The sequence below is a fragment of the Leucoraja erinacea genome, chromosome 29 (genome assembly GCF_028641065.1).
Source record: "Leucoraja erinacea ecotype New England chromosome 29, Leri_hhj_1, whole genome shotgun sequence".
NCBI classification, from domain to species: domain Eukaryota; kingdom Metazoa; phylum Chordata; class Chondrichthyes; order Rajiformes; family Rajidae; genus Leucoraja; species Leucoraja erinaceus.
This window is the reverse complement of record NC_073405.1, coordinates 8,583,883-8,605,626: the sequence shown is the minus strand read 5'-3', so window position 1 is coordinate 8,605,626 and position 21,744 is coordinate 8,583,883. Positions and strand designations below refer to the sequence as shown.

The 21,744-nt window shown below is 45.2% G+C and overlaps 1 protein-coding gene across 5 annotated transcripts in view; it reads right to left on the bottom strand.

The window, feature by feature from the left end:
- Positions 1-21,744, bottom strand: part of LOC129711122 (CUGBP Elav-like family member 4) — a 413,711-nt gene that overhangs the window by 371,619 nt on the left and 20,348 nt on the right. For all 5 annotated transcript variants that reach the window (XM_055658536.1, XM_055658535.1, XM_055658537.1 and 2 more), the window contains exon 2: positions 138-220. In XM_055658536.1, coding sequence (XP_055514511.1) covers positions 138-220 — 83 coding nt within the window. The remainder of the gene's footprint in view (positions 1-137; positions 221-21,744) is intronic.

The following is a 21,744-nucleotide window of genomic DNA, read 5'->3' as shown; positions in this document are numbered from 1 at the left end:
GTACGTCTTCGAGCCACACTCAATTGTAAACAAGCAGCGACTTTGCTTCAGGTCTGTCAAGCCTCATGCCGAATAACAAAAGGCATCAGAATCCAGTTTTTATCTGCAAAAACAAATAACATAAAAGCCTCACTTACCCCAGGCAGTGTCTTCTGCTCATGTAATGCATTCTGTGCCTTGATAGCTGATTCTCTTGCACAGTAGGTAAGGAAGGCACAGCCTAGAGGAAAACATAGATATGCCTTATGAAAAGAAATCAAATCCCACTGAAATTACTTTCCAACAGGTAATAATTGCATTATACTCAGGAAGAGATCAGAATAGAGAAGGTGACTAAGCTAATGGGTTAGATGGGTCATATCCTCCTTAACAACCCCCAATATCTTTACCCCACATCTTTGAGAGAAGCAAATTCCCCTGTGGGGAATTTCAAGAGACAAATATCAACCACAATAATGCGTGTTTCTAAAACAGCTGGGGTTACGGAGAGAAAGCAGGAGAGTGGCATTGAGGCCACGTTTGGATCAACTACATCCTCAGCACAAGGAACTGCAGATGCTGGAATCTTGAGCAAACCTCAAAGTGCTGGAGTTATTTTAGTGTGTCGGGCGGCACCTGTGAATGGAATCAATATGTGGCATATCGTTGGGTCCCCTTTTCAATCACAGAGTATGAGGAAGGGTCCCAACCTGAAACGCTATCTATCCATTTCCTCCAGAGTTGCTGCTTGACCCGCTGAGTTACTCCGAGCACTTTTGTAGTTTTGCTCAACTGCAATGTTACCAAATAGCTGAGCGGGCTCAAGAGGCCAATTGGCCCACTTCTACTCCTGTTTCTTATGTTAGCATCTTTGACATAGCAAAACAGCACAAGGCACATCACAAGAATGTTACCGAACAAAATTTGTCCATGGATTATAGAGCTGGACGTTACAGATGCTCAATAAACTCCAGAAGCCTATGGAGTCCTCAAGGCATAATTTGGTTAAATTATCCAGTATCTCTCTCTATCTCTCTCTCCGATACATCCTAATTTATACAGAACAGATTGCTAAACAGGATCTTGGACAAATTATCTCCACGTATTCACACTTTGGTATCAGTTTGTGTGACGCAGAAGAATTCCAAAGATGGAACGTTTTATTCATTTGAAGAAATATTATGTTACTCCCGACTTTTATTTCAGAGTCATAGATTTGCCTGCGTCATCTGGAATATTGCATCTTCCGGGATCATAAAGCAATCCATTGAAGCATCTTCCACTCCCAGGATGATGTAACTGATTCTCATGCCTATTAGGTAATAGCCTTCCTTGGCTCAATAGTGGCATAAGCATTTCATGAGGTTAACTCTACCTAATCGTAATTGGCACCTCAGTGCAGTGCTGAGGGAGGGAACACTTCCCTGTAGGCTACCATCTTGCTGATTAAAAAGGTCACGGTAGTCTTGTCTCAAGTGGACAAAATTAACTCAAGGAAGAAAAGGAGAGTTGTCCCGGCCAATTCCCATCACTCCATTGAGAAATGAAACAGATAATCCACCTAATTTATCGTTGTTCTTGAGATCTCAGATTAATACAACTTGTGACGGAATGCCGCAACACGGTGTATCGACACCTCTAAAAGGTTAAATATCATTATTTTGTTTTACGGCCACATGACTTGTATTTAGTTTTAATTTAATTTAGTTCCGTTCAGAGATACTGGCGCGGAAATACTGTAGGCTCTTCGGCTCACCGAGTCCGCAGTGACTAGCGATCCCCACACATTAACACATGCTAGGGCCAGTTTTACATTTACACCAAGCCAATTAACCGACAAACCTGTACGTCTCCCGAGTGTGAGAGGAAACCGAAGATCTCGGAGAAACCCCACGCGGGTCACGAGGGGAACGTACAAACTCCGGACAGGCAGCACATGGAGTCAGGATCGAACCCTGGTGTCTGGCGCTGTAAGGCAATAGTTCTACCGTTGTGCCACCATGCTGCCCCGTATATGTATTTTAATAACATGTACCGCCATCTAAGGAAGCACTAACTATAATTCATTCACAGTGTCCATAGTGGATTTGAACCACTGCCTCCACTGCATCACTAGTGGAGTACAGAGGCAAATAAATAAATGATGGATCTTTGTCCCAAAAATTATGGATGGCTCTGTAAGTCCAGTAGTTCTTGGTTCCCCTAGTCAAGGGGTAAAATACTGCACATTTACCCAATCTATTCCTCTAATGATCTTATACACCTCTATAAGATCACCCCTCATCCTCCTGCACTCCTAGCCTGCTCAACCTCTCCCTATACCTCAGATCCTCGAGTCTATGCAACATACAAGATACAAGATACAAGATACATTTAATTGTCTGCAACATTCTCGATCTGCAGAGATAAGTGGTAAAAAAAACATAGTTTGTGTTATATTTTTAAGAAACGTCTCTCATTCCACTATCCACTACACTATGGCATTCACTTCTTTCATGATTTAAAAAATTGATTATTGATATTCAGTTTTTTTTTAACTTCGCCACAGTATCTGCCCATTCACAGTGAGTGGCATGGCAAAATCCAACCTAGTACTTGATGTCCACAAATATATTACTTCTCACCAACTACACTGTGAACTGTATTCGCGCTGAGCCCTTCAAGTCCTGGGCCCTTTAGGCCAACAAAAGTACACAAGATGCTGAAATGGGATCTTTCTCTTCTACAGAGATTGTTTCTGCATGAAGGATATACTCTTGACTACTCCAGGGCTTGGACGGCTTTGTGGGAAGGAATTGTTTAGAGGGATAGGGGCCAAATGGGACTAACATAGATTGGGCACTTTAGTAAACTAGAAACATAGAAAACATTTTTAAAAATTGTCCCCTCGAGCCAGCACCGCCATTCAATATGATCATGGCTGATCATCCAAAATCAGTACTCCGTTCCTGCTTTTTCCCCCATATCCCTTGATTCCCTTAGCCCTGAATCTAACTCTCTCATGAAAGAGAGAGTTCTCTCTTGATTTTGGATGGATAGTCTGCATGGATGAATTGGGCTGTTTCCAAGCCTTATAACTTCATGACTATCTGTGACTATCCTCTATCTACAATTCACATCAATAGAGGCAGCAGTGTGTACAACATAGAAGCAGGCTAGGTGCCTTGATATTTAAAAAAAAAGGGACTCAAAGTGCTGGAGTAACTCAGAGGGTCAGGCAGCATCTCTGGATAACATGAGTAGGTGGCATTTCGGGTCGGGAACCTTCTTCAGAAGATCTGAAGAAGGGTCTCAACCCAAAACACTACCTATCCATGTTCTCCAGAGATGCTGCCTGGCCCTCTGAGTTACTCCAGCACTTTGTGAGGTTTTTTTTTTAAAGCAACATCTCCTGCAGTTCTTTGTTTCTGTCATGGCACAAGTACAATTGGTCAATTGGTTATAAGCTCTGGATTTCCAATTGTAAGTTATATGCATGGCATGGCATAAGGGAGCTGGGACAAGATTGTACACATGGCACTAGAGAACTGGCAATAATCTATAAGCAGGGTATTAAGAGTACGTAGTGAATTATGCATGGGGCACTTGACAACTGGCAGCCAGTTACAAGGGCACTCAATGGCTGGTCGGGTATTATACATGGAACAACAGATGGTTGGCAGCGAGTTAAACAGAGGGCATTGGATAGTTGGCAATGACTTATACAAGACAATTCAGTTCTGCACAAGCCAGCAGATGGCTACCAGCAAATTACATACAGTGCACCAGCTGCTGCTAGTGACTGGTATACAGTTACTTCAGATATTTGGTAGAGTGTTATATAAAGTTTCTTAGAGTTTGGTACTGAGTTACACACAGGACACCAGAGCAAGAGGGAGGAACAATAGTGTAGAGAAGACCATGTCATGAGCATTGAATGCAACACAATGCTCCCGGCAGCTCAGGGTTGTCCTTGCGGGCAGAATGGAGAGGCGTTCCTCTCTACACTGGCAAAAAAAAAACAATGACTGAGTTATTGCTTTGCAGTACTACTTTGTTCAGTCCACAAAAATGACCCTGGGCTTCCATAATCTGTTCTTTCAATTCTCCATCCCACTCTGAGCTCTCTATCATTTATAGTCTACATTGTTCCACAAGTGCGCAATGACATTTTGAGGAGTTGGACTTCATCTGGGTACGTGCAGCTCTCAATAATGTAATTAACAATTTCACGAACGACCCTTGGTTATTGCTCTCTATTGAAAATTTCAGTTTCAATTTGGGGGTTTTTTGCAGTCTCCAATAGCTTTTAAACTAATTGTCACCCAGACAACATTGGTTTGCACCCTATCATCATTAGGCTTATTGTACCGAGGCCTGGTGAAAAGCTTTGTTTTGCATGCTATGCAATCAAATCAGATAGGACTACATATAGTTCTCAGCATTGCAACAAGAGGGCGGTGGGGGCAGGTTCTCTGGATGCTTTCAAGAGAGAGCTAGATAGGGCTTTTAAAAATAGTGGAGTCAGGGGATATGATGAGAAGGCAGGAACGGGGTACTGATTGGGGATGATCGGCCATGATCACATTGAATGGCGGTGCTGGCTTGAAGGGCCAAATGGCCTACTCCTGCACCTATTAACTGCACCATTTCCATGGACAAAGTTCAATGTCTGCAATGAGGATCTGACAGTACCCTAGCTTATGGCAAGGGCCATTCGGAAGCCTGATGACAGAGGGGAAGAAGCTGTTCCTGAATATTCCTTCTAGTCTGCCCATCCTCCCCTTTCTCTGCAACTTAAAACACATTTGTTTTCCCACTTTTAAGTTCTGATGAAGGGTACTTGATCTGAAACATCAACATTTTCTCTGCCTCCATGGATGCATCTTGACCTGCTAAGTGCCTTTTTTAATGTTGAATATCTATCTGTTTATTCCGAATTTGAACCCTTGCTTCGAGAGGTAAACGGCATCTTTAACGGAGCTCAGACAGCTAAAGCACTGTTCAATAACATGCAAGATTCAGGGGCTCTCAAAGATACGCAGAGGTTTTATGAGATTTGACCAACTAGAACACTTTCCTCCCCAGCTTCTACAGATGACAGCGTAGTCATACAGCACATAAATAGGCCCTTTGACACGACCCGTCCATGTAGACCACGATATCCCATTTGCCCACGTTTGGCACGTCCCTCTAGATATTTCCAATCCATTTATACCTGTCCAAGGGTTTTTTTTAAATATGTTATTCCACCATTCATATACTCATCACCGTGTATGGAAAAGTTGCCCCTCAGCTTCCTGTTACATCTTTCCCCTCTCACGTTAAATCCATGTCCTCTGGCTTTTGATTCCATTACCATGGGTGAAATACTCTGTGCATTCACCCTGTCTATTCCCCTCATGGTTTTAGACACCTCTATAAGATTGCCCCTCAGTCTCTTGCAGTCCAGGAATTAAGCTCAAACCTGCCCAACCTCCCCCCTGTAACTCAGGCCCTCGAGACTCAGCAACATCCTTGGAAATCTACTCTGAATAGGCCCTGACCACGGGTGAACATGGAGGAAGTGGACTGAACTTTGCTGCCTTCCCTCACAGTGGGAAACGTTGATCCTGCTGTGGGGGGGTGTTTTTTTATGTTTAATGTTAAATTCTATAATGTTGTGTTTATTTTATTTGTGTGCTGTAATGGCAACTCAAATTTCACCGCACCAATTGGTGTATGTGAAAATAAATGTCCTTTGGCCTTTGAACTCTTTCTAGCTCAATGATATCTTTCCTATCGCAGGGCAGGACCATCTCTTCTAGCTGGTTCTTGGTGGTAACTCTCTCGCCTCCAACTCATGGTGTTGTGTGTTCAAACCCCACTCCCGAGAAATGGCCTCAAACCTCAAGTCCAATACTTGTGTGCAACACTTTCAGAGAGCTGCTTGCTGGAGATGTGATATTTGAAATAAAGACTTGATTCATTGAAAGATGCAGCATGGAAATAAGTATTTTGCCACCCCCACACCCTTATCTCCATATCCCCGACACCCATACTGGCTACAGTCGGGCGGCCATGGTGCCTTGCAGCGCTTGCAACGCTGGAGACTACGGGTGCTGTCAGTCCGGAGTTTGTACGTTCTCCCCGTGACCGGGTGGGTTTTCTCCGAGATCTTCGGTTTCCTCCCACATTCCGAAGATGTACAAGTCTGTAGGTTAATTGACTTTTGTATGTGTAAGATTGTCCCTATTGTGTGTAGGAAAGTGTTAATGTGCGGGGATCACTGGTCGGTGTGGACTCGCTGGGCTGAAGGGCCTGTTTCCGCTCTGTATCTCTAAACTAAACTAAACTTAATGTGGGAAGAATGGTGTGGGGTTGGTGCAGCATGAGTTTAAACGTGTGTTTGATGGCCAGTGCGGATTCAGTGGGCCAAAGGATTTGATTCCACGCTGTGTGACTATCTGGCTCAAAAAGGAGTCAGTGATTTACCCCTGATGATCTGACCATTATTTATCGCATAGTTAAATTATCTGATCATTATCATATTGCTATCTGTGTTATTTTGCTATGCTAAAATTTGCTGCCACATTTCCCACGTTGAAATGGTGACCACACATCAAAAGCACCTCATTGTACATAAACTGCTTTGGAATATATTGAAATGAAGCTAAGAGACGGCGTATTAATATTGCAAGTCAGGAAGTCATGCTGCAGCTTTATAGGACTTTGGTACGGCCACATTTGGAGCATTGCGTGCAATACTTAATCACATTAAGAAGAGATGTGGAGGTTATGGAGAAGATGTCAAAGAGGTTTACCAGAATGCTGCCTGGATTAGAGGGTATTAGCGATGAGGAGACATTGGACAAACTTAGATTGGTTTTTTTTCTGGAACATCAGGGGTTGGTGGGAGACTTGACAGAAGTATTTAAAATGATGAGAGGCGCGAGGTGGAAAGTCAGAACCATTTTCCCCAGGGTGAACTAGACAGCATAGCTTTAAGGTGAAAGGAACAAAGCTTAAAGGAGATGAGTGTGACTATTATTTTTATGGAGAGAGTGGTGGCTGCCTAGTATGCTTTTTTAAGAGGCTTTTCGAGAGGCACATGGATACGGATCTTGTGCAAACAAAGGAGATTAGTTTAGCTTGGCATCATGTTCAGCAAGGCCATTGTAGGCCAAAGGCCCCATTCTTTCATCATACTTTAATTTAAAAAAAATTAAGATTAGGTCGGCACGGCAGCTGTGGTGTTGCTGCCTTACAACGCCTGAGACCCCAGTACGATCCTGACTATGGGTCCTTGTCTGTACGGAGTTTGTGGGCCTGTTACGTGACCTGCGTGGGGGGTTTTTCCGGGATCTCTGGCATCCTCCCACAATCTAAAGACGTACAGGTTTATAGGTTAATTGGCCTGGTATAATTGTAAGTGGTCCATAGTGTGTGGGCATCTCTGGACGGCACGGACTCAGTAGGCCGAAGGGCCTGTTTGCGCGCTGTATCTCTAAACTAAAAATGAACTTTATTCAGGATAAAAAATATGTATAAAACAAGAAATGTACAAAATTCCTCCACCATACTGTTCTATGGTCTTGTTACCCTATAGGACGTGAGGCATAAACTTATAAACTCCTGCCTTGCATACGTTCAGCACCCAAGCTTATTAGTGAGCCAGGCCGGCCAGCCAGCTTATCATTGTCAACATCCTGAAGCATGTGGACCTGTCTAGCTCTTGTGCGGGAAGGAACTGCAGATGCTGGTTTACACCCGAAGATAGACACAAAAGGCTGGAGTAACTCAGCGGGACAGGCAGCATCGCTGGAGAGAAGGAACGGGTGTCGTTTCTTACTAGACTGAGAGTCAGGGGAGAGGGGGACTAGAGATGTGGAAGGGTAAGGTGCAAAAAGGACAGATGAAAGCAGACAAAGCTCAAATACATGGAGAATGGCCTGTTGGTGGCTGAGGGGAAGGTGACAATGAGGCAAAATTAATCAGGAGGACAGTGAAACTAGTCAGAGAACTAGGACAGAGAGAGTGGGGAAGCAAGGGTTACTTGAAGTTAAAGAAATCAATATTCATCTGGCTGGGTAGTCTAACTCTTGTTCCACATGGCAGCATTACAGTAAGAGCAGTATTTCTCTCTGTGTTATACACTGTATACCAGGACCCACACACAATCTTGTAACACAGTCTCCAGAGAATCAAATCCTATTTAATAGATTTTTTCAAAGCAAACCTGCAAATGACCATTCTTATCCTTAAACACATTTTAAGGATCTACAACAAACGGCAAAATGCAGCAAGTTTTTGGGACAATTTCCACTATTGATAATTTATGGCCACATTGATTGTCTTCATGGGGGAGCGACTGGACTATTAACAACTGTCATTGCCCGAGTAATGCATAGTTGTGTTGACCTTTGAACCCTATTCCTCATCATGGCAGACAGGTAATAGCCACTGGCTAAAAAAATAAAAAAAACGGACACTAATGAAGCCAGGCTATTAGGCAAAGTATCGTCAAATTGCATTCGGTGTTAATTCAAGATCTGGTTATTCCAATGCAAGGCACAAGCAACGCCGACTTCAGTCTCTCCACCCCTTGGTGTCATTCAGTCTGCTGATGGACTGAATTTGTGAAATACAATGCAAGAGACCGGTAACCCTTAAACCAAGAATGCCCTCAATGCCCGCAATGCCCAGGCTTCAGGCAGAAGCCCAGATGATAATCAAGATTTTGGGTTACAACCAAGTCTTAGGCAGTCTAGCTATGCAGCTGGTAGAGTTGCTACCTCACAGCGCCAGAGACCCAGGTTTGTTCCTGACCTCAGCTACTGTCTGTGTGGAATTTGCACGTCCCCCCACCCTGTGACCACATTGACTACCTCCGAGTGGTCAGCTCTCCTCCCACGTCCCAAACCCGCTGACCTGCTGAATCCCTCCAGCACTTTGTGTTTTCCTCGGGATTTCAGCATCTGCGGGTCCTTGTATCTCCGTATACAGAATCTAACATTTGTGACCAGTCCATAGCTTTTCCTGGACTTGATTGGCCCTGAAGTTTATCCTACACACCAACCACTCACCGTACATTTTTCAAGACAGTCTTAATTTTTTAGTAGAAGAGATATGGTGCGGAAACATGCTTCTTGACCCCTCCGAGTACAGGTCGACCAGCAGTCCCCGTACACACAGGATCATTTACAATCTTTACCAAGGCCAATTAACCTACAAACCGGTACGTCTTTGGAACATGGGAGGAAACCGGAGTAGCCAGGGAAAAGCCACGTAGTCACGGGGAGAACAAACAAACTACGGGCGCTGTCTATACGGAGACGGATAGAACACGGGTCTCTGGCAATGTAACTTCTGAATTTTCTGGGGTGGAACCCTCTCCAAGACAGACGTGAAGCTCACCGTTTGACCTGTTTTTACAAAATGTTAAATGATCAGCTCGACATGGACTACAAGACCTACACCAAACCCAAACCAATTAGAAGCAGACAAGGGCATTCGATCCAATTTGTGATCCCAGCTACAAAGACAGATGTGTACAGCAATTCGTTCTTCCCCCGCACAATTAAAGCATGGAATAATCTCCACCCTACTATAGTTACCCAACCAGATACAACTAAATTTAAAGTAGCTCTTTCTTCCCAATAACCCTTTCTGGCTTAAGCCCTCCCTTCACCACCTCCAGTTTAAATTCCATTTGGAATATTTTGGAGGACCAAGAAACCAAGAACCAAGAACTCTACTGCTGCGCCATCATGCTGCCCAGTTATCAATTGTTTTGAACATAAGAATATAATTGCCTTCCCTCCACTTACAATTGTTGTGCAGGTTCAGGTTTACTCGATCTATTTTATCAGCTGTTCACTCCATAATGTGTAGGAAGGAACTACAGATGCCGATTTTAAACCGAAGATAGGCACAAAAAGCTGGAGTAGCTCAGCAGGTCGGACAGCATCTCTGGAGAAAAGGAATAGGTGACCTCTTTTCGGGACGAGAACCTTCTTCAGACTGAGAGTCAGGGGTAAAGCCTCTCAGTTCACTCTCAGGTCAAGAGAGGGAAGACAGGGCACTCCTTGCAGATCAGTGCCCTGGAGTTAGCGACAGACCCATGGCATTTCTGCCCAAGTTTTGACCATCTCATTTCCGGGACACTCGGTACACAGCAAGCAAAATTCAAATTCAAAACAAAACAAATCAAATGCTAAATCATCACCAACAGGAGTTTAAGAGCATGTGGATTACCAATGGCAGATAGTAAAAAAAATCACACCGTTTAATACCAGACTTTAGAAGTTCCACATCTGAATGAAGGTTAAGCTGCAAACTAATGGAAATAGACAAAATGGCTACAGGCAAATGTAAAATTGTTTTTTTCCAGTAAGGTGCTAAAAGCTTTTTACAAGACAAGGCAATCTGAAGTGATTTTACAATCTATTGCAAAATACCTAAACAATTGCTAAAATGGCTAAGTGGGCTTTTGCTAAAAAAAAAGGATCAAATCATTTAAGTGATAGGGATAGCACCATATCAACCTTTTAACCTCTGGTAGTTGTAAGAGATACCCATAAAATACAGAATATATTGAGAGAAGTCTCTGGAGAGGGTTCTGGCAAGTGAGAGAGGAGATGAGGCAGTGTTTGGTGTTAGATGGCTCACACATCACCCCAGAGAGGGACAGGTTAAACAGTCGACTGAGAAAGGCAATTTCATGCTGCATGATCCCATAGATTGTAATTTTTTTTCCCCCCAAAGACTAAAGGTAATGAAGCTTTGGAGTGGCTTCCAAATGACAACAAGAAGAAAATGGCCGTGGACCTAACTCTGCCGTTATTATGGAAACATAGAAACATAGAAAATAGGTGCAGGAGTAGGCCATTCGGCCCTTCGAGCCTGCACCACCATTCGATATGATCATGGCTGATCATCCATCTCAGTATCCCACCCCTGCCTTCTCTCCATACCCCCTGATCCCTTTAGCCACAAGGGCCACATCTAACTCCCACTTAAATATAGCCAATGAACTGGCCTGAACTACCTTCTGTGGCAGAGAATTCCACAGATTCACCAATCTCTGTGTAAAAAATGATTTTCTCATCTCGATCCTAAAAGACTTCCCTCTTATCCGTAAACTGTGACCCCTAGTTCTGGACTTCCCCAACATCGGGGATAATCTTCCTGCATCTAGCCTGTCCAACCCCTTAAGAATTTTGTAAGTTTCTATAAGATCCCCCCCTCAATCTTCTGAATTCTAGCGTGTACAAGCCGAGTCTATTATGGCAGAGAAACTGACGGCATTCACTGCCATCACACCACCATATTGACAGAAACCTCGGGAATGTATTAGCTGTACGGCAAGACATAAAGTGTTGGAGTAACTTAGCGGGTCAGGCAGCATCTGTGGTGGGAATGGACAGGCGATGTTTGGGTCAGTACCCTGCTCTGGAGAAGGTACACAAAAATGCTGGAGAAACTCAGCGGGTGCAGCAGCATCTATGGAGCGAAGGAAATAGGCAACGTTTCGGGCCGAAACCCTTCTTCAGACCTTCGCTCTTCAGACCTTCGCTCTTCCTTCGCTCCATAGGTGCGGGGCGGAGACAGTGCTCGGGCAGCTGAGGCGGCGTTCTGGCGGCGGCAGCCTGTATCCGGGGTTCGGCCGCGGGCCAGTGGATGATATCGTCGGGAGCTCGCGGGTCACAGGTTGAAGCCTGTTTTCCGGAGCTCCCGTGGCAACAACTGCGTCCGCTGGACTGGAGGGCGGCAGCTTCGACCACCCCCGGGCCCACGAAGCTCAGTGAGCCGCGGGACTGACTTACCAACGCCCGGTGAGGTATTGCCTCAGCGCAGAGGGAGAAGAGGAGGGAAGAGACTGCAGCCCCCTAAGACTTTTGCCTCCATCACAGTGAGGAGGTGCTTGGTGAACTCACTGTGGTGGATGTTAATTTGTGTTTATTGTGTGTTGTTTATTATTACATGTATGGCTGCAGGCAACGACATTTTGTTCAGACCGAAAGTTCTGAATGACAAATAAAGGATTCAATTCAATTCAATTCAATGCTGCTGCACCCGCTGAGTTTCTCCAGCATTTTTGTGTACCTTCGATTTTCCAGCATCTGCAGTTCCTTCTTAAACACCTTCTCTGGAGAACATGGACAGGGGATGTGTAGGAACGAACTGCAGATGCTGGTTTCAATCGAAGATGGACACAAAAAGCTGGAGTAACTCAGCGGGACAGGCAGCATCTCTGGAGAGAAGGAATGGGGGATGTTTTGGGTCAGGACTCTTCTTCAGACCCAACCACAAAAACGTCCCCTATCCATGTTCGGCAGAGATGCTGAATTACTCCAGCACTTTCTGTGTTTTTTTTTAATTGTTTGATTGAAAGATACAGCATGGAAACAGGCCTTTCAGCCCACTGAGTCTATGCTGACCCATCAAACACCCGTTCACACAAGGTCTATGTTATCCTAGTTTTTTATCCACTCCCAACACGAGCAATTTTTTAGGAGCAATTTTTTTTACAGAAAACAATTAACCACAAATCCATACATCTTTGAGGAAGTGGGAAACTGGAGCAGCTGGTGCAAAATGGTGAGAACATGTAAACTCCACACAGCCAGCACCCGAGGTTAGGATGGAACCCAGGTCTCTGGTGCTGTGAGACCATAGCTCCACCAACTGTGCCATTGTGCTGCCCAAACCAGCATCAGCATGTATGTCAGGTCGTAAACAAGGGTCCCGACCCAACACGTCGCCCATCCTTTTCCTCCAGAGATGTTGCCTGACCCATCGAGTTACTCCAGCACTTTGAGTCTATCTTTAGGTAGGAAAGGTTTAGAGGGGATATGGGCCAAATGCGGCAAGGTGGGACTAATGTAGATAGGCCATCTTGGTCGGCATGTGCAAGTTGGGCCATGTTGTGTTACTCTACGATGCAAAGGTAAACATACATATAGAAAACCCACATGCGGTCACGGTGGAGCAGCGCTAGAGTTGCCGCCCTACAGCGAATGCAGCGCCGGAGACCCGGTTCGATCCCGACTCCGGGTGCTGCCCGTACGGAGTTTGTACGTTCTCCCCGTGACCTGCGTGGGTTTTCTCCGAGATCTTCGCTTTCCTCCCACACTCCAAAGACGTACAAGGGTTTGCAGGTTAATTGGCTTGGTTAATGTCAAAATTGTCCCTCGTGGGTGTAGGATAGTGTTAATGTGCGGGGATCGCTGATCGGAGCGGACTGAAGGGCCGGTTTCCGCGCTGAATCTCTAAACTAAAATAAAAAAATTAACTAAACTAAAATATGAACTAATGCCAAAATAAACTAATCCCATCTGCTTGCACAGGATCCAAATCCCTCCATTCCCTGCATATCCATGCACCTACTGTATCTAAAAGTCTCTGATACGCCAGTATCACATCTGCCTCCACTATCACCCCTGAGCGGTGCATTCCAGACACCCACCGCACTATGTGTGGAATAAAAAATTGCCCTGCACATCTTAAACATTTTAAGCGTTGCCCCTCTCACCTCAAAGCTATAATGCATTCATCAATGTGTACTGGGTTCCTTTTCAAATGAGTCCTTTATTGACACAATGAAGAGTGTAGACTCTGCTTAATTGCAATTCTTTCACGCTCTATAAATCTGAGGCTTTAAACCTGAAATATATGTTGTTTTTTTTTTAAAAAGCTGTTTGCCCTCAACCCCATTTTATTCCGACTGTTAAACCGTCTGCGTCTGAGAAAGAGAAGGGAAAAGACTCTTCAGTGTACAATCAGATGGCATGCTGTTGAGGCTGCTAGTCAGGTCAAAAAGGAGGAAAGGAGAGCAAGTAAAGGTCACGGATAGTAAGTTCCTCAGGGATGCTGAGTTCTCTCTTTCTGATGAACATCTGGTCAAAGTATAATATATTACAATTTTACTATCCACACAGGAAATCTCCTCTTGGTCCTGCTGTCATTTGTTTTACCATGTTTTTGCTTCACGTTGCTTCCATTAGAGGCCTCTGTATTTTCAAGGTTTATTCTTATTTTAAACGAGATCTTTAAGATTCATTTCCTGAAATTCAATATATTCGCCATTGGCACGGTCACATTTGCTGTCCATCCCTAGATGTCCCTTATGTAGGAAGGAACTGCAGATGCTGGTTTAAACCGTAGATAGACACAAAAAGGTCGAGACTTCTGAAGAAGGGTCACGATGTGAATCGTCACCCATTCCTGCTCTCCAGAGATGCTGCCTGTCACGCTGAGTTACTCCAGCTTTTCCTGTCTATCCTAGATGTCCCTTGTTAGCTCATTTTAAAGGGTGGGTAAAAATCACTTCTATCTCTTGATTGATCGATTGTTTGATACTTTATTGTCATATGTACTTGGTACAGTGAAATTGTTTGTTTTGCGTAAACACACATATGCAAAGAGTCGCCAGGTACAAAGTTACAGAAGTATTCAATATAGTCCGGATGGTACCTCATCCAACTTGCCCCCCCCCTTGCCCCCCCTGGCCAAATCCCCCTTTGTTCCCGGCCCCCCCCCCCCCCCCCCCCCCCCCCCCACGCTGGGTCTCTCTTTGCTCTCATCGCCCCTCCCCCTCCCCCACGCCCGGACCTTCATTGTTCCCGGCAGCCCCCTCACGCTGGGTCGATCTCTCTTTGTTCTCAGCGCCCCTCCCCCTCCCCCCCTCCCCCTTCCCCATGCCGGGACCTTCTTTGTTCTCTACGGCACGTCCTCGACCGACCGACCCCGGCACAAGGAGCAAAGCGGGTATAAACAGCAGATTTCCTTCCCAATCCAGTCGTTTTAATTCTCCAGACATTTGGACCAGAACTTCCTCTCAGTGTCTATTTTGTTTGATTATTATTTTAAGGAACATGTCAGACATAAAAAGTATTCACAGAGTACTTTGCCAGTACCCACTTGCCAATTAACCAAATGCTTTCAAGATTCTCAAATTCAAAGTGATGACAATTAATTTTAGTCCAATCGCGTTGTTTCCTTTAGTATGTCCATCTGCTCCCATGGTATACCTTTACCCAGAGATTATCAGATGTAAAGAGCATCCCAGTCCCAAGGATCAGCCATGATCACATTGAATGGTGGTGCTGGCTCGAAGGGCCGAATGGCCTCCTCCTGCACCTATTATCTAACCTACTGATGGCAATGTTTATTTACACTCATCCCATCCTCTTTGGCCATCTGGAGGCCTCACCAATGACGTACAAAATATGGTGCAGCCACATTTGGAATATTGAGTTCAGCTTGGTCACATTGTTGTGGGAAGGATGACATTAAGCTGGGAAGAGGGCAGAGAAGATTTACATGGATGTTGCCAAGACTAGAGGGCCCATGCTATGGGGAGAGGATGGGCAGGTTATACCTCAGAGCGCAGGAGGCTGAGATGTGATCTTACAGAGGTGTAAAAGATCAGTGGGTGAATAGATCGGGTGAATGCATTGATTCCTTTAGCCAGGGTAGGGGAATTCAAGAATTCCAGAGGTCATAAGTTTAAGTGAGAAGGAATAGATTTAATAGAAACCCGAGGGGTGATTTCTTCACTCAGAGGGAGTTGGGTACGGAATGGGGCTCGTGTTGTCGGCCTCCCCATGGTGAGCCCAGTCAACTGACGACAACAAACAGAGACAGCAGCAGTGCCGCAACTTGGCAACAACCCGAAGCATGCGCCCGCTACGGATGTCGAACCGGATGGCATCGCCCTGCTGCAGACCTCTGCTGCCTCAAACGCAAGAAGAAGGGAATGGAATGAGTTGCCAGAGGAGATATTATAACAGCGTTTAAAACACTTGAACAGATACATGGATAGGAAAGGTTTAGAGTGATATGGGCCAAATACATGCAAACAGGACGAGCTTAGATGGGGCATCTTTGTCGTCGTCTTGGTCGGAATGGGCTAGTTGGGCCGAATGGTCTGTTTCCAAATATGAATAGTCACATAGGCAGCCTCCTGCGACATGGCATGAGATAGTACAATCTAAAGCATTTCCCCTTTTCTCCCTCAGGTTATGGATAACATTGGAGTCGGAGTAAAATGGGAGGAATGAGAGTTATTTTTCACATTACAAAGACATTAACATTTTGTCCACCCACGTGTGACATCTGTCTCCTCTTGATCCATGCTGCACATGATACCATTTCTCTGGCGTTCTTTCACATCTTCATATCTCTCCAAATAAAGATATGAATATCTTTCGTAGTTATTGCCTTGATATCAAAGCATCAAGATCAACTAAATTTTCCTTGACATGAGCTTATTATTTTAATGAACATTTCAGACATAAAAGCAATCACAGAGTATTTTGCCTGTATCCACTTGCCAATTAATCAAATGCTTTCAAGATACTGAAACCCAAATTGATAACGAATCATTTTCATGCAATAACATCTTCTCCTTATTTTAAAAGGGTTTTTTTAAAGATGCAATGCCGCTCATAAAAATTCCAGAACGCCACAGATGGAATGCCGTAAGATCAACGCTCCTCCATTGCTGATGACAATTTTATTTGGATTTCTATGGCTAGACTTCTGCATCTAAAACCAGTCGACAATAATACCTGCAACAATTCCAAATGAAAAGAGTGTGGAGAATTCTCACTAAAGGCTGCTTCGATAGAGTAGTTCCTCCTGCATTATCTGTCTCGATAGGTTTACTAACCTCCAAACAGCCCCTGATAGGATTTCCTACTTCTTTGAATTTTAAACCGATTCCTCCCTGAAGGACCCAAAGCAAAATCAGAGACACAAGAAACTGTATTTTGCTCAAGATTCCAGCACCTGCCAAGTGCTGGAGGAACTCAGCGGGTCAGGCAGCATTTAGTCTGAAGAAGGGTCTCGACCCATTCTCTCTCTGCAGAGATGCTGCCTGTCCCGCTGAGTTACTCCACCTTTGTGAGTCTATCGTTAGTTCAATTCAGCAATTCAGACACAAAGCGGAAACGGGCCCTTCGGCCCATCGAGACTGCACCGACCAGTGATCCCAGTGCACTAGCGCTATCCTACACACTAGGGACGATTTACAATTTTTGCCAACGTCAATTAACCGACAAACCTGTACGTCTTTGGAATGTGGGAGGAAACCGGAACTCCCGGAGAAAACCATCGCGGTCACGGGGAGAACGTACAAACTCCGTACAGGCAGCACCTGTAGTCAGGATCGAACCTGGGTCTCTGGCACTGTAGGGCAGCAACTCTAACGCTGCACCACCGTGCCGACCCATTCCCTCCACAGAAGAAAAAAAAGCCTGGATTCTTACTACAATAAAATTAATCTATCCAGGCTTGGCTCTGGTCTTAAGAAACAGTGGCATTTCATTTATGAGTAAAGAAATAATGAAGTGACGTTATGGACTGAGTGGGCTACAATGCAACACTGCAATCTCTGCCTGGCATCCATTATAGAGAGGAAATTAAAGCCCTACAGATGGAAGAGTGTAGATTCAGCAAGATGATACCAGGGATGGGAAGCGATGCTTCGGAGGATGAAGTTGATATTTCAGAACAATTTGTACTGAGATGACCAAGAAGATTTAATGAGCTTTATAAAATTCCGAACATTTTAATAGTTTCGAGACAACAAGGATAGAAGGAATGAGTCATTGATTTAAAACCATCATTGTGAATGAAGAGAAAGTGAAGGAGAAATCTCTTTAGCAGGGGACTGTTGCCAAGGGGAACAGGTGAGCCACACACCATTGCATCATTCAATGGACAATGGGATAAGCAGTTCAAGCATCAAACATTACCGAAGACCAAGGAGATAGAACAAGAGAAATGGATTTGTTCTGAAGACATATCGGGCAGCACGGTGGCACAGCAGTAGAGTTGCTGCCTTAATGCCCCTGTCCCACTTAGGAAACCTGAACAGAAATCTCTGGAGACTTTGCGCCCCACCCAAGGTTTTCGTTTCCGTGCAGTTCCCAGTGGTTTAAGGTGGTTGCCGGAGGTTGCAGGTAGTGGAAGCAGGTAGCGAGACTGACAAAAACCTCCAGGAACCTCCAGGAACCGCACAGAAACCTTGGGTGGGGCGCAAAATCTCCAGAGGTTTCCGTTCAGGTTTCCTAAGTGGGACAGGGGGATTACAGCTCTTGCAACGCTGGAGACTTGGGTTCGATCCTGGCTATGGGCGCTATCTGTACGGAGTTTGTACGTGCGCCCTGTGACCGCGTGGGCTTTCCCCGAGATCTACGGTTTCCTCCCACACTCCAAAGACGTACAGGTACGTTGGTTAAATGGCTTGGTGTATGTGCAAATTGTCTCTAGTGTGTGTTGGATAGTGTTAACGTGCGGGGATCGCTGGTCGGTGTGGACTCGGTGGGCCTAAGGGCTTGTTTCCATGCTGTATCTCTCACTAAAAACTAAACATAAAGCTGGAATCTTGAGCAAAACACAAAGTGCTGGAGGAATTCAGCGGGCCAGGCATCATCTGCGGAGGGAATGGGCAGGCGATGTTTCAGGTCAGAACCCTTCTTCAGACTGAGCTCTTTCAGTAAAGTGGCATGAGAACACAAATAACTATTCACCTGTGCTATACACTACAATAGTTCCGACAGGCTTGGATGATCTACTCTGTGCAAATATCTCTCAATGCATACATTGTGGGAGATCATCGTGTTGTTCAGCTCCTATTTCAATTCACATCCTGGATGCCCATCACATTGAACATGCTAGAGGCAGGAAAAATGTTCCCGATGTTGGGGGAGTCCAGAACCAGGGACCACAGTTTTAGAATAAGGGGTGGGCCATTTAGAACAAAGATGAGGAAAAACGTTTTCACCCGGAGAGTTGTGAATCTGTGGAATTCTCTGCCTCAGAAGACAGTGGAGACCCATTCTCTGAATGCTTTCAAGAGAGAGTTAGATGGAGCTCTTAAAGATAGTCAAGGGATATTACAAGAAGATATTACAGGAATGGGGACCTTATTGTGGATGATCAGCCATAATCGTATTGAATGGCGGTGCTTGCTCACAGGCCCAATTGCCTACTCCTGCACCTATTGTTTATTGCCTATTGTCTATTGACAACAGGAATCTAATTGTCAGACACAAGGAACTGCAGATGCTGCTTTACAAAAAAAAAGACACAAAGTGCTGGAGTAACTCAGCCAGTCAGGCAGCATCTCTGGACAATACAGACAGGTGACATGATAGATTGGTCTGAAAAAGGGTCCCAACCCGAAACCTCACCCATTCCTTCAATCCAGAGATGCTGCCTGTTCCGCTGAGTTACTCCAGCAATTTGTGTCTATCTCAGATAGGGACCCTTCTTCAGACTAACTGTAGTAGGGGGAAGAAGGTTGGAGGAGAGGTGGAGGCAAGACAAAGTCTGGTAAGTGATGGGTGGATACAAATAAAGGGAGGGAGGAGGGTTTGATTGGCAGGTAGTGAGACATAGGTCAGAGATTTTAAAAGTCATCTAGCAATCAAAGGAAGCCCCTTGCATCCGCCTATCACTCGTAGAAACAAGGAACTGTGGATGCTAGTTTATACCAAAGATAGACACAAAGAGCTGGAGTAACTCAGTGGGTCAGGCAGACATCATCTCTGTTGAAACAGGATGGGTGATGTTTCGGGTCAGGACCATTCTTCAGGCAGTCATCCATTCTTTTTTCTCCAGAGATGCTACCTGACCAGCTGAGTTACTCCAGTACTTTGTGTCTATCCACCTATCACTTGCCAGGCTTTATCCTTCCCCCACAATCCCCCCTCCCCCCCCCCCCCCCCCCCCCCCCCCCGCCCCTGACTATAATCTGTTTGAACTTGGGTTCCAACAAAAAAAAAAAATCGCCCGTCCACGTTCTCCAGAGATGCTGCCTGACCCGCGGAGTTCCTCCAGCTCTTTGAACCTAATAGTCAGCAACAATGCAAATGCGGCAAACTGGCTGCTTTAACCCAAAGCTGCACGGCTGGAAAGCAATCACTCATGAGCCATGTGTTGTCACCTATCATGCTGCTTGCACATTACACTCTGACTGCAGCTTCAGAAATAAAGGGAGATAATCATCAGTGCAGACTTAATGGGCCAAAAATATTGCAACTTTCTCAAATTCCATGAGCTACCTAAGCAATCCTGATTTTATGCTGAACATCGATGGAAATTGCATTATTCATCTTTAGCCTCCATGTATTATTTTTTGCTTCTTTTTTGTTGCTGATGTGGATATGGAACATCATTATAATTTTACATTTGAGTAGATGATCCTGACACTCGGATCAGAAACGGCAGAGTTTATCCATGTGATAACCAGTTCATATTCATGCCTCGGGCACTTGCTTTGTATTAAATTCATAATCTGGATGATGGAGTTCACTAACTGGAAAGGTTTTACACCCCCCTCTCCTCTCGTCTCCCCCCACCCCCTGCCTGTGACATCCATGTGCATCCATTTCTCCTTCCCCCCCCACCCTCCCTCCCATCCCGTTATTCTTCCCTCCTTCCCTCCCTCCACTGCCCTCCCTTCAATCCTGCATTCCCCCCCCACTCCATCGACTCCATCTACACTTCCCGCTGCCTCGGCAAGGCCAGCAGTATCATCAGTTTATGCCCATACTAATCAAGAATCAGAAGAAGGGTCTCGACGCGAAACGTCACCCATTTCACCTCGCCAGAGATGCTGCCTGTCCTGCTGAGGTACTCCAGCACTTTGTGTCTATCTTCGGTTTAAACCAGCATCTGCGGTTCCTTCCCACACAAGAATCTATCTATCTCTGCCTTAAAAATATCCACTGACTTGGCCTCCACAGATTCACCACCCTCTGGCTAAAGAAATTCCTTCTCATCTCCTTCCTAAAGGAACGTCCTTTAATTCTGAGGCTGTGACCTCTGGTCCTAGACTCTCCCACTACTGGAAACATCCTCTCCACATCCACTCAATCCCTCCCTCTCTCCCCTCCCTCCCTCTCTCTCTCTCTCTCTCCCCTCTATCCCTCAACCCCATTCTAGTCCAGTTCAGTTTGGTTTATTGCCACGTACCGAGGTTCAGTTAAAAGCTTTTTTGTTGCATGCTATCCAGTCAGCGGAAAGACAATACATGATTACAATCGCGCCATCCACAGTGTACTGATACAGGATAAAGGGAATAACGTTTAGTGCAAGGTAAAGTCCGATTAAAGATAGTCCGAGGGTCTCCAATAAGGTAGATGGGAGGTGAGGACCGCTCTCTAGTTGGTGAGAGGACGGTTCAGTTGCCTGATAACAGCCGAGAAGAAACTGTCCCTGAATCTGGAGGTGTGCGTTTTCACACTTCTGAACCTCTTGCCCGATGGGAGAGGGGGGTAAGAGGGAGTGACCGGGGGGGAGACTGGTCCTTGATTTTGCTGCTGGCCTTGCCGATGCATCGTGAGGTATAGATGGAGTCAATACACAACCAGTCTCACCCCACCCCCCTTATCTTAAGCCTGTGTCCTCTGATCCTTGGGCAAGAGACTCTGTACGTCTACCCGATTTTTTCCTCACATGATGTTATACACCTCTATAAGATCAGCCATCATCCTCCTGCGCTCCAAGGAATAAAGTCCTAACCTGCCCTAACCTCTCCCTGTAGCTCAGGCCCCTCGAGTCCTGGCAACATCCTTGTAAATCTTCTCTGCACCCTTTCCAGCTTGACGACATATTTCCTATAACACAGTGCCCAGAACTGAACACAATACTCTACATGCAGCGACGTCTTGTACAACTGCAACCTCCCAACTTCTAGACTTTATTTCGTTTTTAAGTTTTCAGTTTTTACGGTTTTAGTTTTTACGGTTTTGGTTTTTAAGATTTAGTTGTTAAGTTTTCAGTTGATAA